General features: G+C 32.4%; 2 protein-coding genes across 2 annotated transcripts in view; one reads left to right on the top strand and one right to left on the bottom strand.

The window, feature by feature from the left end:
• The window catches only part of LOC148622113 (adhesion G protein-coupled receptor V1-like), a 78,063-nt gene that overhangs the window by 39,378 nt on the left and 20,935 nt on the right, over nucleotides 1-17,750 (bottom strand). The window contains exons 26-47 of the mRNA XM_088571696.1: nucleotides 17,391-17,605; nucleotides 16,879-17,114; nucleotides 16,057-16,317; nucleotides 15,557-15,694; nucleotides 10,706-10,978; nucleotides 10,308-10,511; nucleotides 9,914-10,037; nucleotides 9,022-9,306; nucleotides 8,159-8,331; nucleotides 7,685-7,949; nucleotides 7,111-7,239; nucleotides 6,729-6,847; nucleotides 6,164-6,342; nucleotides 5,621-5,795; nucleotides 4,771-4,920; nucleotides 3,743-4,118; nucleotides 3,335-3,460; nucleotides 2,985-3,170; nucleotides 2,607-2,746; nucleotides 2,027-2,126; nucleotides 1,489-1,668; nucleotides 547-804 (exon numbers count right to left, since the gene is read on the bottom strand). Of these exons, the coding sequence (XP_088427822.1) occupies nucleotides 547-804; nucleotides 1,489-1,668; nucleotides 2,027-2,126; nucleotides 2,607-2,746; nucleotides 2,985-3,170; nucleotides 3,335-3,460; nucleotides 3,743-4,118; nucleotides 4,771-4,920; nucleotides 5,621-5,795; nucleotides 6,164-6,342; nucleotides 6,729-6,847; nucleotides 7,111-7,239; nucleotides 7,685-7,949; nucleotides 8,159-8,331; nucleotides 9,022-9,306; nucleotides 9,914-10,037; nucleotides 10,308-10,511; nucleotides 10,706-10,978; nucleotides 15,557-15,694; nucleotides 16,057-16,317; nucleotides 16,879-17,114; nucleotides 17,391-17,605 (4,292 nt within the window). The remainder of the gene's footprint in view (nucleotides 1-546; nucleotides 805-1,488; nucleotides 1,669-2,026; nucleotides 2,127-2,606; nucleotides 2,747-2,984; nucleotides 3,171-3,334; nucleotides 3,461-3,742; nucleotides 4,119-4,770; nucleotides 4,921-5,620; nucleotides 5,796-6,163; nucleotides 6,343-6,728; nucleotides 6,848-7,110; nucleotides 7,240-7,684; nucleotides 7,950-8,158; nucleotides 8,332-9,021; nucleotides 9,307-9,913; nucleotides 10,038-10,307; nucleotides 10,512-10,705; nucleotides 10,979-15,556; nucleotides 15,695-16,056; nucleotides 16,318-16,878; nucleotides 17,115-17,390; nucleotides 17,606-17,750) is intronic.
• LOC148622114 (uncharacterized) lies at nucleotides 11,961-15,394 on the top strand. The gene is made up of 2 exons (XM_088571695.1): nucleotides 11,961-12,837; nucleotides 14,949-15,394. The coding sequence occupies exons 1-2, from the start codon at nucleotides 12,186-12,188 to the stop codon at nucleotides 15,203-15,205; spliced, it is 909 nt and encodes a 302-aa protein (XP_088427821.1). The 5' UTR covers nucleotides 11,961-12,185; the 3' UTR covers nucleotides 15,206-15,394.

Genomic DNA, 17,750 nt, shown 5'->3' with positions numbered 1-17,750 from the left:
CGAACATACCAAGCTGAGGAGGCATATTAGATAACAGAGAGACATGCTAAACCAAAAGGAGAAATTCCTAGAACAAACCAATCTGAGGAGGCATGTTAGATAACACAGAGAGCTCAATCAAAAGAAGAAATTCCTAGAACAAACCAAGCTGAGGAGACATGTTAGATAACAGAGAGACACACTCAACCAAAAGGAGAAATTCATAGAACAAACCAATCTGAGGAGGCATATTAGATAACAGAGAGAACTCAATCAAAAGAAGAAATTCATAGAACAAACCAAGCTGAGGAGGCATGTTAGATAACAGAGAGAACTCAATCAAAAGAAGAAATTCATAGAACAAACCAAGCTGAGGAGGCATGTTAGATAACAGAGAGAACTCAATCAAAAGAAGAAATTCATAGAACATACAAAGCTGAGGAGGCATATTAGATAACAGAGAGACACACTCAACCAAAAGGAGAAATTCCTAGAACAAACCAAGCTGAGGAGGCATATTAGATAACAGACAGAACTCAATCAAAAGAAGAAATTTCTTGAACATACCAAGCTGAGGAGGCATATTAGATAACAGAGAGTTATCCAGTAGTGTAACCCCTGTCAGTTCTACTATGAAAGCTTCATTCAGTTCTGGTGTAGTATCATCCTTTACTATAACTTTAACAGTAGCAAATGATTCACCATCACCAATGTCGATGTATCCCTTTTGTGCCTCAAAGTCCACACCTGCAGTGGCTGCCTGAAGCTGGTCGGAAAGAGGAGTGATGGATCCCTCCTTTATTTCATAAGATACCCTGATTGCACCTAAAATGAAAACTTTTAACAGTAAACTAAAAGTATATTGTCATTCATTAGTCTTCACAAAAGACCCTTTTCCTCGTTGTTTAAAATACTTGGAGGCATTGGGTCCACACACAAACTATATGTATTTGCTAATCTTTTGTTGTTATTTTATTTACCCAATTGATATTAGTTGTTTTCTTCTTTTTCTTTCTTGTGCATGTCATTACTGTATATCCCTGTAGTATGCTCTGTGTAATAATGTAAGAAATGTAATTCATGGGAGAAGACTTCATAAGTTTGACTAACTTGTGTCCTATCCCATTTAGTTTAGCAAATAAAATTGTTATAAACTAAACCCTTTTCATGCTGTTTTTAGCAGACTTAGTTGGTACTTACATAAACTGCAATAAGAACTGTAACTGTTTCAACCAAATTTTTAAAGGAATGTTTTTCACCTACTCTGCAAAAGTACCAACTGAGTCTGTTAAGAAAAATAGTATGAAAAGGTCTCAAGTCTCTTGACATGAAAGACCCATAGCCAGAATTTTTAGGGTGGTGTAGGTTGGACAATTTTTCCAAAATTTAAGAGCACCTTTTTTGCTTCCATAGGTGTTTGTTGTAACCCCTTGCATCCCCTGGCAACCAGACTGCCTGAAAATTTCAGTTACCACCTTTAAAAGAAAAAAGGGAAGGTACAAAACATACCAATACTTCCAAACTTTCTCTCTATCTGCAGGTTAATTGTGATGTCTTGTTCTTCCTTGATTACTTCCAATGATGTATGGCTGAACTGTAGGAGACCATGGGGATAGTTACTGCTATCAATAGTTATGGTAGCTGTACTATACTGGGGGTCTATAATGGCTGCTCCAGAAGGCCCAACACCTGAACATAAAGATGCTTGGTAGCTTAAGATAACATTCTCATTATTACTTTGGCATATTTACACAATTACAGTCACCTTTAAATGATTTAATCACAGAATATCTAAAAGTGTAGTTACAAAGTAATTTAAACTGTAACATAAAAAATTGAAATTCTGCATGAAATTTTACCAATGGCCATTTTTTTTAATTTGTTGATGAGGGGTATCAAATAGTACCTTCACTTGTAATTATCTAAATAATGCAGTAGATGAATATACATTTACCATTCAAGTTTTTAATGATGTGTATGAAGACTATTTCCTAGGTATACAGATTTTTATAGGAGTATATAATTTTACATAGAATTAAAGACTAACCAAGGGTTCTGATGTTCTGTAGAAGAACTTGGTACTCTTCAGTGACCTCTGGTTTGTTATCCTGTAGCACTGATAACTGCATCTGCTTTGACTGGTCCCCCTGTCATATAAAAAAATAATGAAAATTGTTGAAAAAGTTGAAAAATAACCAAAATATTAGGAACATCAAAGAAAAGCTAACATATATTCAATATTTTCCAATAGGATTTCTACATTGAAAAACAATAACAATATAATAATATCAACTAAAAATACTGTTAGCAAGGTAACAAAAAAGAATTCTACCCACTTTACTCAAATTTTATACATGTTAAACCCTTAAGTTGGATAATCCCCCTTTGCAATGACCCATCATAAGATATTGTCTTTAATACACATTTACATATGATTCCTAACAAACATTTTAAAGTTCATCAAAATCCATCATGGTTAAGAAATAGGTGTGCTTAAGAAATAAGACAAAGGATTAATTGATAGAGGGAAGGTGTTTCTATATACCCACAAACTTTGTTTGCAAGGAGGGTACAATTTGAACTACTGAAGTTGGATTAATGTAGATACAAGGGTGTAATGTACTCACAGGCAAGAAGACTATTGTCCCATTAGTTTTAGAGAAGCCTAAAGTAGGGTCCAAATCATTAATTCCCTTGGTCTGCCAATCAACCATCACTGTACCATGTGCTGAAGACCGTCTCACAACTGTCAGTGTCAAGTTTGTTCCTTTAAATTCAAATACTGAATTTAAATATTTTTTTTTACTTCATGGAAGTAGTATTTCACATTTTTTCTATTGGAAAAATAATTTATCTTTATGTGTGAGCAAAAAAGAGGCACCTTTTTGTTAGTGTTAGTCACCTGTAAGACCTAAAAAAACTACCTCAATTTCCTCTTCTTCGAATTTTTATGAAATTCTAAATTTTGATCATTTTAAATTATTTCCACTTAAATCATATAGTACCTTCCTTTCCAACAAGAGCACTTGTTCCAAATCCAACGATGCCACCAACATTATCATTCTCCAATATCACTATGGTAACGGTTGCATCCTGGGATACCTGGGCACCACCTTTTGGATTTCTTAGTTTGATGACAACAGTTTTATTTAATTCAGGATCATTGTCATCAAGAATAGTGACTGTGATTACTAGAATGAAATAATGCAAAATTACCATGTACATCCATACAGTGATGCATCTATTATTTATGTTGGTGTTTATATTGTATTATAAATGTTACTTTGGATCACATAACTGTTATATAGAATAGACACACTATATTAAATCAGTTTGATGATAAATCTATACTTGCATTTTCTGGCTGCACCAGAGGAAAACTGAAGTGTAGCACCATCTCCTGTAAAGTCTTTACCATAAGTGGCAGTGCTGGCTCCCTGGTCTATATACCAGTCTATACTCACATCTCCTAAATTACCTCCTGAAAGAACACTTGATTAATGATGTCATCAGATAACCACTGTCCAGATGTTTTTGTATGAATTTTTCATTGACCAGCTTTATTTTCAAATACACATATTTTTCTGGTATTTTCTTAACTCACAATAGAAACAAGCTACAAGATAAATATCAAAATCATGTTGCCACTTCTTATGAGATTATATTTCTGGGATAGACCAATGAAATCTACCAGACTTTTTACCAAGAGAAAAAGTATTGATAAGTAAACTAGTTCAGTTGTCTTCTGCAAAAGCAATCTTACCTTTTCTTTCCACTATAAGATCTACAGCTAATCTGTCTCTTTCTTCCACTCCAAGTATATGACCATCTTGTACAGCAGAAGGACTATCACTTACTACTGTAAACTCCCCAAATGCATTATCATTTTCCTTAATAACAGCAGTTGCCATAGTAACAGTACCAAATTTGGGAGGATATTTGGTAGATGTAACCCCTGATATGACTTCAACAGAAGTCAACTGAACAATGAATTTTTCATCCAGTTCTGGTAAGTTATCTCCCTTGATGGACACAATAACTGAACCTATGTTTACTCCTTCCTCTATGTATGTGTATCCATTGGTAACCACACCAAAATCAACCCCTTCTGTGGCTCGTCTAGCAAAAAGTTCATTTACCTATAAAAGTTCCACATAAATTCCATATTAAAGATGAACACAGTCATAAGCATACATGTAACACATTATAAAATTGTAAACATTTCAGAAGACTTTAATGATTAAAGTATAATTTGTTGGGTATAGATATTGTGATTTTCAATACTTTGATAATTTTTCCCTAAAGAATAATAGGATAATTAATTGGAAAAGTGAATAACCAAAATATTATCATGGGTGCTGAAGAACGCCTAGATTTAACTAGTGCGCAGAACTTTTTCTGCGCACTAGTTAAATCCTCAAGCGTTCTCGGCACGAGTGATAATATTTTGGTTATTCACGATAACCAATTGATTATCCTATTTATCATATAGATTTTTTTCATAGTTTATCAATATTTTCAAGATGAATTTTGAATTCAGTGATTGGCGGAATGATATCAAAGTTGTGAAGTTTTGGTGGGAGAAAGCGTGAGAGGGAAATTACCAAATTTATTTCACAGTGTGAATTATCAAAATTTATTACACTGGGAATATTCGATAAAACACTGCTATCTATATAATAAGGGAAGATATTTAAAATCAAGGAATTTCAACCTCCCCATTTCCCAAAAAAGAACAAATAAAAAATCACTTGAAATAATTGAACTTTAAATATTCATAAGCACACTCACCTTTGGTACCATTTTAGAGTAATATTTAAAGTCAACAATCTGTTTAAGACTGTTGGTTATGTCTGTAGAATACCAAGCACACTTCTTCAGAGAAACAGACACTTCAAATGCCTTACAAGCAGCTGACCTAATACATGCTTTACTACAAGCCTGAAATAGAGTCACCTATTACTAGCACAAATAGATCTACAAATAATTTTTGAAGGTATAAAAACTAATGACAAACAGTAGAAAACAAGATTGCTACACATAGTCACAAGTCCCCTATCACAGAAAAAAGAAAGAAAGATGAAGTGCAAAAGTCTAGTAACTCCTGAAAAATTTGTAGAATCACAATCACAGCGCAATATGATCAACTACCTAATAAAGTCCTATAACTCCTGAAAATTTTTCAAATCAAACTGATGGTGCAATATGATCAACTACAAATGATGACTAACAATCCTACAAAATTGGAACAAAATCAGTTAAGCAGTTTCAAATGAATTCCATCCACAATATGTTCCTATAGCGTTGCTTGTACTAATTTAAAAGTCACATAATTCCTGTAAAATTTGTCAATTCAAAATAAAAAAAGCAATGTAATCAACAACATATGGTGACTAACAATGTTACAAAATTTGAACAAAATTGATTAGGGGGTTTCTGAGAAGTTGCTTCCAAAAAGTTATGTGTGATGGATCCCGAAAGGACACACACACACGAACACTGGTATTTCTGTGTTCTCTTCTGTATTGTAGCAGGGGACAATAACAATTAAAAAGATCTACAAAATGTTTAGTAATGTTAAGTCCTTTTACTCAGAACAATACCCAAGATTGAAGATGAAGACGCATTTACATTCACTTACATCCACTGGATCTGCTGCTGATGACACATCAACCAGACTTCCTGTTAGTTCCCTACTGCCATCTAGTGGGACATTAAAGTAACTGAGAACTGAACTACCATCTTGGGTGGCATCACTCACTATATCTGTTTGCTTTGTAAGATAGGATACTCTCAACCTGCCAAACAAACCTCCTCTGAAAAAAGACAATTTTTTTTCTTGAACTATAAAGTACCATAAAATGTTTTAAAATAGATATAGCTAACAAAACCTTGTTTGGTGTGAGTGTAACAAATGAAGATGAAAAAAAACAAAAAACAAAAAACAAAACAAAAAAGGATACTCCTAAATCCACTTGTCAGAAACCTTAATTTGTAATAATTTGACAATTACAACTATGCTTCTTGTACTACTTTTCATGTCAAATAATAATACTTATATTTCATGATATTCATTTAAATAATTTGGAGGACAAATAAATTCCTCTTTACCTTTAAATTTGTATGGAGAATAGATAGACCAAACAGATATTCAAAGTACTTTGACATTATCATTTATACTTACTCCCTTTTAAGAGGTAGTTCTTGATCACTGTCTGAGGACATCTCATTCAAGGTATAAACACTTTGAGAAAACTGAACAATTCCATGTGGATTGTCATTTGGAAGTATAACAAGGGTTAACTCTCGCTTAAGGCCAATAGTTCCACTGCCAGAAGTTGACTTTATAGTAAATTTGATTTCCTGAAATGTATCAATGCCAGATAAACAACAGAATTATGTGAATGTCAGTATTCTACACGACTGGAATACTAACACTTCACAAGGTTGCTTTACTTGTGTAATTGAAAAAGTTTAAGCATCTATGCTGGTCACCCTTACTTCAGTTCCACAATTCATGGATGGAAAAAATGGAAAGTGAAAAAGCAGGAGAGATCTTTAAAGTTCCTGAAAAATAAATACAACTTTCTCCAAAAAAATTGCTCAAAGCATTTTTGCCTTATCATACATCTGAATGGATGGACGGTGGAATATTATCATACTTCTTCAAAAAATGGGCATACAAAAAGGTAGAATTTGGATGAATAAATTGACCCATAACAAGTGCACATATTTCAGATTCTGTATACCTCTTGACTCTCAGGTATATCATCAGGTAATATTTGTATTGGTATAGTATGACTCATCTCATAACTGACAAAAAATACAGATCCAGAAACAGGACTGATGTCACTAGCTGCACTGGCTCCTGTAAGGCAAGAGTAACAGACTATAAAAATTGCATTTACATATTGACCTCATGTTTTTTTTCTCTAATTATATGGCTTACATAGGCAAATAAGGCATTTCAATTATAATAATTTTAATGTTCACTACCTTTAATTTAGGATCAGAGAAATATTTGGCTAATATGGCTCAATTAAAAATGAAGACTAAATGTTACTTGAATCAGAATGATAAACATTATCAAAAATTCCCTTCTAGATAGTTTTCGTATTGGTGAAAAAATACCATTAAGCAGAGCTTCCCATGTAACAGTGACTACCCCTGAAGAGCCTCCTGTTCTAACTATAGTAACATTGTGAGTAGCTACAGTTCCACCTTCTGGCTCCTCCACTACAAGTCTGTCAACAGCAAATTCTGAAGAAAAATTTTTTTTTAAAATTTCAAAATGACATCAATCCTTATGTTAAAACTACAAAGTGCCAAATGTAATTTCAGTTTATAGGAAATAGCTGATGCATTTTTTCCCACTAAGTCTTTGCATGGCTAAAAAATTTATTTCAAATGATACAAAAAATATATAGTCCAACTAATCTTAAATGACCTTTCAACGGAAGACAAAACCATGGTCACTTAAGACAGGTGGTCTTTATCTATGGGTAAACTTCTACATAGAATGCACTATATAGAGATAGCAAATAATACTTAATCATAGTCCTTTAACAAAGGTGAAAGCTGAATACAAGTTTTTGATTAGACTGGTTTAAATGTATTAAAATAAGCTCATTAAAAAAAAGAAGCATGATTAAGCCCAATTCTATTCTTTTAATGTAAAGTTCATGTTTAAATGTTGACTAATTACCAAAGGCACCAACAGGATCATCTGAAGCCTGTATGTTGACTACAGCCATAGTGGTAGAATCTGTCCCTAACACTCCTCCCCCTGTTATCTGTTTCAGTAGCTCTATGTAAAATGTCTCATTCGACTCAGGTACATTATCATTGATAATCCTGACAGGTAGATCCACACTTCCTGCCCCATCTACTAATATTGCTGTAGTTGATAAAACTTCAAAATCCTCATGTTCCTTAGCAGTGCCATTGATTACTCTAAACTTCACTGTTACCTGTAAAATATAAAAATAATAGTGAGACAAAATAATAATTATGTTAAAAAATATTGTTTGCATTCCTTCAATAAATATCAGCATTAGTACAATAAATTAGAACAAATTGAAATACTAAGATTAGACCATAAAAGGAGACATAAATTAAAAACAAAAAAAACAAAGAGGGAGTAGGTAATGGAATCATTTCCACTATATTAATCCTATACCTGTCCAAATGTACCTCCTCTTCTGATGAGTTTTACTCCAATAGTTGTTGAGTTCTCTAAGATACTGACAGAAATAGGAGATAACTCCAGGACTCCATTTGCTATATCATTACTCATGATCATCACCTGTGATAACATCTCTGTATTGACACCTATTCTAGGAGAATTAGCAACTGAAATAGAAAAATATGAAAGGCAAGGTAAACTAATATATGTGATGTGTATATATGAAACAGTGCTCTCAGACAGGACTGAAATTTTAGTTGGAAATATAGTTAATATCCTGTGCTGATTGTATATTCTTTATTTCAAAGATTTTACACCTGTGCAACACTCAGTGTGAAACCCCTACCCCTTATGCAAATAAGTATAGTATATCAGGAACAGTTTCACTGATTTAAAATGACAAGTGAATTTCATATATGTATAATAGAGCCTAGTGGAGGGATACAGTAGTTAACCAGGAAACATCTACAGACAAGATTTGGTTTGTACAATGTAGCCTTATAGACACACAAGTCCATATGATACACCAATCCAGTTTTAATCTTTAAAGTATTACTCTGAAACAAAGTTGAAAAAAGTATTTCCTCCATCAAAACAAATATCCTTATAACATAACAAAGCAACTGAAAACTTATTTTCACTATTGTACAATACAAGAAAAATAAACCAGATATTGACTAGTCAGAAGGAATAAGGTGTATTATTGTTCTGTATATTTCATTCCTTGTCTTGAGCAATGGAGTGCAGTAATGAACATTATCTACCTGGTCCAGCCTAAGAAGGAATAAGATGTATAGTTACAATAAATACTAATGTAGTTCTGCCAGAAAGGAAACACAGTTTTTAACAGTACATACCTTGCCTTGGTTGAGGAGAGCTCTGAAGTGTTGAATTAATCAGTATAACATAGAATGACTCGTCATTTTCTGGGTCAGTATCATCCATTATAGTAACATTGATAGCTTTTTCAGTCTCAGTAGGTAGAAATCTCACCATACCTTCAGTGGCTCTATAATCCCCAGCCTCTGCTCGTCTCACAGTAGAAGGGACCATAGGATGTGTTTCTGATGGCCCAAGTGTTCTGTAGTATACATCTACAGTCCCAAATGTCCCCTGCAGTCTGTTTATTGTCAGTGATATATCTGAGAAAACAAATGAATTGTTAAAATAGAATGAATGCATTACCCTCCAGCACATGCAGTGAACGTTAATGTAACAGGGCATTTCAGAATCCAGTCATGAATTACACTGAGTTTTCCTGTTAAAATTAAGGATGCATACTGGTAAAGCATTGGATTTTTCAAGAGCCATCTTACAAAATGTACATTAGTCTAAACATGGAATTGTATTATTGTCTTAGTTAATACTATCTACACGACTAACCTTTGTCACCAAATACTTCAATTACTGAGCATCAAAAAGTTAAAATTAATGATACTGAAACAAAGAGATTTTTTGGGGGAAGTATTACTTAAGAAAGGTTCAGGGAAAGGTCTTAAGAGATTTTCTTATTCTCAGGAATAATTTTGGAATCCTGATCCAATGGGTTAAAGATCCTCTAGTGTATACATCAATGGGGAGTGATATTACGTGAAAAGGAACAATCAATTTACTTAATTCTACTTAGGTTTAATGGGTGTTTCTATTTTTGTGGGCCATGACTCATTTGAGTCATTTCATGGGGCATTTTAGAATTTGATTGGAAATTTGACACATAACTCCCTCCAAATGATCCCTGATTCTACCTACTTTTGTAGGTTTCCTCAACCTGTAGAGGTCTCATGTCACTTGGGAAGACAAATAGTCCATAGGGATCATCATTGGCTAAAATGGTTAATACTGACACAAGTCTATCTGAAGCACCAAGTTCTCCCTGTCAAAGAAAAATTTACTTCACTGAATAAATATATAAAACACTTATGTATAAAAATCACCAAAAACACCAAAATCATAAAAAAACACCAAAATCACCAAAAACACCAAAAACACAAGAAATAACCCATATATGGCTGAAGTAACCTTAAATCTACTAAGAAAGTTTTATAAAACAAATGTGACAATTATAAAATAAAATCTATAATTTTCTCACTATCTTACTCCTTTGTTTCTACAACAACAACAAAATTAAACTGATAACCAATACCTGATCAACAGATTTCAATTGAATTTGGTAAGACTCATCTAGCTCTGGAAGTGTATCAGCCCTGACTTTAATTTCAAGGTTATGTTTTACTTGGCCATGAGCAAAAGTCAATGTTCCACTTTGTTCAATAAAGTCATTCTCTTGGTTACCAATGACCTCCCAGGTAACAATTGCTGAACCAATACTTCCCTGCAGTCTGTCAACCTGCAAACAGATATTCAGGATTGATGATTTAAATGCACATGTTTTGTCAATAAATACTATTTTAGTGTACATTCATCTCAAGAGAGCTTAGAAAAGTGATTAACTTCACAAGATTATAAAAAAATATAACATTTTGATTGCATTAAATCAAAGGAGATAATGATAGTATACTAAATGTTTTTACAATATAATACCTGTAGGAACACAGACTTGTACCCAGAGTCACCAAGTTCCTCTGTTTCTACATTTAGAGCAGAATTATTAAACTGGAACTTTCCAAAGGCACCATCAGAGGCCTTGATCACTATGGTGACAGTTGATGCCACATCTAAAGTGGCTCCATTTGTAGGATTAAGCAGCTGTACATAGAATGTCTTATCTGTTTCAGGTTTATTATTGTCAATGATATCTATGTTAATAAAGTGATACTGTTGGCCATCTTTAAACTCCAACTTGCCAACATCTGCCTGTGAATAAAAAACAAAGTTTCCTTCTTAAATATGAACTGTAGTCATAATGCATGTACAAACTTAACAAAGAAAACAGAAAGAAGTCTGATTATTTTTCTACATTAATAAGACACTGCTACTAGTCTAAGCATAAAACTGAAATGGTGTTTAAAAGAGAACTAAGTTTATAGTTCAGACTATGAACAAGATGTCATCAGTTTACTTTTGATCCCATTTTATCTATACAGGAAAAATTTTTGACAGACAGATAAAATTATAGCTCTGTATATCACTCTTGTAAGAAAAAGAACAAAAATAAATAAGTTGTTTAGGCTTTTTAAATACATTAACCCTGAAAAATTTGGTTAAAACCAGTCAAGGAGTTTCCTTGTTAGCAAAACGTTAAAAGTTTACAGATGACAGACAACATATGAAAATTGATATGAGCTAAAAGGGCAAATAATGAACAACACTTTACTAAAACAAAGTAAGATTCAATAAGAATAAATTCATAGGACTTGTTCCTCAAGACAATATGCTAAAATCAATTGTTGTTCTGATACTTTGTTGTTATTTTCACCTGATAACTTACAATAAATGTTATACAATGTATCAGCATGAATTATAAAGGAAGAAATCGTAAATAAAACACCCATAAATTATAACCTTCAATTTGACAGATCAAATAAATACTTATAGTGTATACAATGGTAAAAAAACTGGTCCAAATTTTGAATGAAATTTAGATGATAATTTCATATGCCATATCTATTCAATCTTCAAAGGATGGTGAGAGATTAGCCACGCTTCTCTGGAAAGTTATGCAAAACAACAACTGCTTATGATTTAACATTTCCTTTGAAACCCTGTAAACAACTTATTGAAAATCAAATAAAATTCATAAGTTCTACCATAAATCAATCCGCCCATATGTTAAGCCAGAGTTTCCATAATCACTGTTGAATAAAAGCTACAATTCAATTTAAATGTTTTTACAGAGTGAAAAAGGCTTGATTTGTTCAGTGCATGGACGAGATGCTAAAAGTGACATAATGAGAGGAATATACTATTCATAAAAGTTGTAGAGAACTTTGTCATTTTGCATGCATATTGTGGGATAACATGATAATATGCACACTTAATAATTAACAGTTGGTGCACAATTTTCATATCAAAAGACATTTGAATAATTCATAAGTAATTTTGTTGAAAGACCTTACTGTAAATGTACACTATCATCAGTAAAATAATGTCGAGTAAAACAATGAACATGTGTTTGGTCAACATCTTCTTATTGGTTACACTTTCACTTCTGAGCCATGGGAAAAACTTAAATTCAGAAAAGTGCATCATCAGATTAGAAAACTATACGTATGAAATAAATGTAGTGAAAAACACAAAGGGAGAGCAATCAGGACTAAAGAACTTTCTCTCATTTCAACCTGAAGTTTCTAAACATGAGAACATTCATGAAAGACTGAAGAGATCCACAAATGATGGAAATAGAGAAGGATTAGAACAAGAGGTCTTCAGACTTAAAAGAAAAATTGGTCGCATGGAGAGAAAACTTTCTCAATCCTTTAGCCAACTTTCAAGAGATGTTTCACAAGGGCTTAGGCGAATGGAGGACAAAATTGACAGTGGACAATCTGGACATTCTAAACGTGAAATTCGTCATTTTTCATCACAGAACCCATGTCCTGCTGGTTTCCACACTGTCGATGCAGACAAGCTACAGACTTGTTATCTGATGTCTAACTTTAACACTACATGGTACGAGGCCAATGAATACTGCATAGCCCTCGGAAGTAATCTTGTTGCCTTGGATACTGTTCAGGAACATTATGTTTTGACTTACCTCATCAAAAACCATCAAGGTCAGTAAATTCCAATTTTCTATATAGTTTGAATTTGTTTATAGTAGATAGTTCTTCTTGAAATATTTGGATAGAATTTAACAAGAATTTTATCATGTTGTAAATTGAGCTCTGTAACTTATAAATATGTACATACAGTAAAAGCTGACTTAATGGAACTTCCAAGGAGGACCAAAATCATGGTCACATAAAACAGGTGGTCTTAATATACAGGTTTATTTCACAAATAATACGTTACATAGGATATTTTAATTATAGTCATTTAAGACAGATTATTACAGGTGGTTGATGACAGGTTTTACTATCAATGTTATAAAAAGATCCAAAGTCTAGCAATAAGGCACATACATGAAGTAATCATAAATATTAAACAGCTAAGTCATATAAACAGGAATTAGATTTGGATTCATTTTACACCCAAAGTTGATAGCCTTACATTTTTTTTTATTCATAAGATACTTGATGCTAGATGTATTTTTTTTTCAGGGAATTATCTTATCTGATAAACAATGTACTAAACCATTTTGTCTCTATGATAATACTCTGTAACATTCTTCACTTTTCTGTTTCAGAATTTATGAATTAACATTTTTTTTTTGTGATTTTGTGATTGAAGGAAAATTTTTCTTACCATTCTCTCCATAAATTCTACTAGTTAGTGTACATATATTTCTTTACAATGCTTTATGCATGACTATTTATGTACCCCATTTACTTTGAAATAAATTACTTGTTTTTAGACTCAAAATACTTAAAAAAAACCAACAATTTTAATCCTTGTTGAAAATCATATTTCATTCAAAGTTTTAACTCAATATGGAAAAGTAATGAAAAACATTAAAAATTAAATTTTCAGTTTTCAATTACTACCAATCTGACAAATGAAAATCTGAACAAAAGTGATTGTTAATGACTTCCTAAACAAATGAATTCCAATATATAAAAGAATACGAACAACTGACATCTTCTCACAGGGGGAAATAATGTTACAGTAATTTTCTAAGTAAACTCCACGTCCAAAATAATTCAATATTGATCAAATTTACAGTGATTTCAAAATCAGTTAAAGTTGAATGTCAACAAAAAAAATTGTTAAAAAATAATTCAATAAAAATTGGATTGTGTCCTGTAGCTTCAACTGGGAAGAGGTAAATGAATTTTCCTGTCATTTAAAAAACCACAAACCTCTATAATGCATGTACAAAGATGTTGAACTACATTTTTATACTTAATAAAGCAATTTTATGATGTGGATTAATTGGTTATATGGGTACTTAAGTATTACCTATAATTATTGGAAAGAAAGGACTAAGAGTGTGGAATATCATGACAATTTCATCTCTACAGGACTTGTACAAACTTAAGGTGACATTTAAAACAATTGACTGAACAGGCCAATCAAAGTACCAGATGAGTATAAAAATATGTGTCAAATAAAAGATAGACCTGAAAAATTTCAAAAAGATTTTTAGGTTATCGTAAAGGAACAAAAGTGAAAAGACACCAGCAACAATGACAGCATAATACCATTATACATCCCTAAATGCTTTAGCTGTTGTATATAATAGTATTGAACACTACTTGAAAAAAAAAACCTTTTTTTCTTTTTTGAAGCAATAGAGTACCAAAATGAAGTATCTGAGATGGATGTGACAGCATGATTTGTTGTCTTACATTTTTACAATTTGTAAACAATACAAAATTTTGTAACTAATTAAGAATAAACTAAGAACAGAGGTTATCAATGGTATCTTGACTCAAACAGATATACAAACTTTATACAAGTGAATTACATGTATTTGACAGAATAATATAATTCAACTTGGTTTTTAACAAGCCATTTGATTGGTTAGTTCTCTCAGAGCAAACCAGATTATTTTCTATAACTTTGTTTGCTACTGTGATGGAATTTGATTTGTCTGAAATTTGCAATTCAAATAACCATAAACTATATTTTAAAACATATCTTAAAAAAACAACATTTTTTCTTTTATGTAATTTATTAATCTGATAATTACATTTAATTGTAAAAGAGCAGTGATGAATTGAAACAGAATATCTTGTCTTTTGAACCATGCATTAATTTAAACATACACTGATGTCTATTTCAGGCCATAGCAAGGCAGAAGGATGGTGGACAAGTGGTGCATTTGTATCTAAGACCAAACAATGGATGTGGGCAACTGATGTATCTATCACTAAACCATTCACCTTCATCCGATGGGCACCAAACCAACCTAACGATGACACTTCAAATTGTGTTTTTCTAAGAAGGGACGATGACCAGTTATGGAATGATGAAATTTGCTCTGCTAAATTTAACTTTGTATGTGAGACATGTTTTGGGTGTGGAAGCCACAGGCTGTAGTTTTGTGTTGGAGCCAGAGTCAGAACTGCTATCAAGAGATCTAGGACAGTTAAATAAATAGGATGTTTGATAAACAATCTGTACAATTATAAACTGGTCTAAAACATAAATACATATCATTTTCATGTAAATTCTTTGCAATGTCGAATATCACCAAGGAAATAAAGAGTCACCAAAACATATGAAAAACACATCAGTTCATCACATACCTGAAAATGTAAACTTTACCTCACTGTCTATTCAGTCTTTGGCAAAAATCTCCTTCGTGACAACAGGAACAGTACTGTCAGAACTGTTTAGAATAACACAAAGTACGGGTCTTTACTTAAGGCAAGCACATGTACTACCTACCTTATAATCTGATCCTGAATTGCCAGAACTTTTTGCTGTTCCATCAGTTGTTCTCCATTCCACAGTAACATACCCAGCAGTTCCCTGAGCTCTAACTACCATAAGTGCTAATGTACCGGCCTCCTCAAGAACTTTGATCTGTTATGAATATAAATAATGTTGCATGTTTTCAGAGGTGATCTACTCACATATAAAATAGACTTGCATGAATCAAAGGATACTGGGTTTGATAGTAACTACATTCAGAATTATGTTATATTATTGTAAAAAGTACAACTTACTTATTAAAATTCCCAATAATTAAAATTAATATTGTGAAATCTTTAAGTTATATTATGTCAGAATTTTCTAAAAATAGCAAAGATAAATAAAATAAAATTTTAGACTAAAATGACAAAACTGTAATACACGTAATTAATACAAATTGTGTAAATAAGATTGTAATAAAAGATAACTCTATTCATTTAACATAAACTTATCCTAATAAACTAATTACTTACAATAGGTTCCACGGTCGAAATTGGTATAATTCCCCCACCAGGAGAGGGAGGGTTGGTCCTGTTACTGAACTGTAGAACACCATTAGAATGGTCATTCTTTAATATTGTCACTACAGAGCTAGCTTTTGTCAGGTCTATACTGGCCCCACTAGTGTTTGTGGAACCAGTGCTCCCATCGCCACTGGACACAGATACGAGTCTGACATGAAATATCTCATCAATTTCAGGAAGGTCATCATCCAGGATGGTTAAGGTCACTGTCTAAAAGTAATAAATTAGGATAGTGTTAAGTTTTCTCCATTGAAGTGCTGGAAATAATATCAACAACATTCTCTTAGGGAACCAGGATAATAAAAGATCATGTATATTAAAAAACACAAGGCATCTATTTGATTACAAATTCAGACTTTAATTAAGTTTAATCATTTTATTTTGTTTTTGTTCATATCAATAAATTCTTCAGAGAAATTACTGTAATCATTTTAATTTTCCTGTTTTCATGATGGACAGAAAAGACCAAAAAATTGCACCTGTGAAATTGTTTTTTATACACCATAAATCACTAATTGTTTTTTAAAGCAAAAAAAAAAATCACTTAATATCTTCACTTGACAGGAAATGTGAAAATTTAAATGTTTATAGTATATTGTAGTTACTACTAGGTACTTAAAAACAGACCATCTAATAGAGCATAACTGATACCCTGCCATGATGCAACATACTTTTGAGGGTAAAAACAATAACTTTGTTATTTGAACTGGATCTGTATTTATGATACTCAATACATATACAAAGTTAGAAAAAGATCCCTCAATATCTTACCTTCAGTCTCTCTCCAGCAGGAAATGTTATGGTTCCCTTGCTGTTAACAAAATCCTGTGATGCCTCTATTTCCCCGCCACCTACAGACTGGAATACAGCCCAGGAGATAGTTACATCTCCATCATCACCTCTTTGTCTCTCTATGGTACAGGATATAACAGCATTTTCAGTCAAGGCTTGGTTAGGGGAACATATACGGATACTGAACACACCATTGGCATTGTCACTCTTCTCAACTAAAACAAATACATGTATTAATGAATTTTATAGATAGGAGAAATTTGATGAGCATTACATGGTCCATTCTATGTATGTTTATTTACAGTTATGTGTTTACAAAACATTAATCAGCAGTTATGTACTATAAAAATGGAAATAAATAAAAAGAATATAATAAAACCCTACCTTTCTCTCTCCCATAAAATTGTTTGAAAGCTAGGTGAGAATCTAATAATGAGCTTTGTGTAGCCAAATGATAAAAAAAAACCTGAAAACATTATTCTTATACTCACTTGTAAGTCTAGCAGTGCTATCACTGTGTGACAGAGCACCTCCATTGTTGGCTGTTAACAGCCTAATAGTAAATAGTTCACTACTTTCCTCCTCAGAATCCTGTGTTGACGTAACTATAATTGTCTGCTCCCTCAGAGCCTCATGGAATGACAAATAACCAGATACAGGAGTAAGATCTTTCTGAGCAGGAAGAGCAAATATTTCTTTGATTTCACTTCAATGAAAAAAAAATATAAGTTTTGAAATACAATGTACTTCAAGACATAAGTACACATAAAATACAGAAATGTAAATGAACAGGCAAACCAAACAAACTTTTGTAGACCATTACCAGTATAAAAACCAAACAAACTTTTGTA

Source organism: Perna viridis, chromosome 3 (assembly GCF_037379345.1).
Source record: "Perna viridis isolate PV_CMFRI_1.1 ecotype Kerala chromosome 3, ASM3737934v1, whole genome shotgun sequence".
Lineage (NCBI taxonomy): Eukaryota > Metazoa > Mollusca > Bivalvia > Mytilida > Mytilidae > Perna > Perna viridis.
Note: the sequence above shows the minus strand (reverse complement) of the source record. Positions and strands in the feature narration are given on the sequence as shown.

Coding starts and splice junctions, on each gene's coding strand:
- LOC148622114 (XM_088571695.1), top strand. CDS start 12,186: ATGTACACTATCATCAGTAAAATAATGTCGAGTAAAACAATGAACATG. Junction 12,838..14,948: donor CCTCATCAAAAACCATCAAG/GTCAGTAAATTC, acceptor TGTCTATTTCAG/GCCATAGCAAGGCAGAAGGA.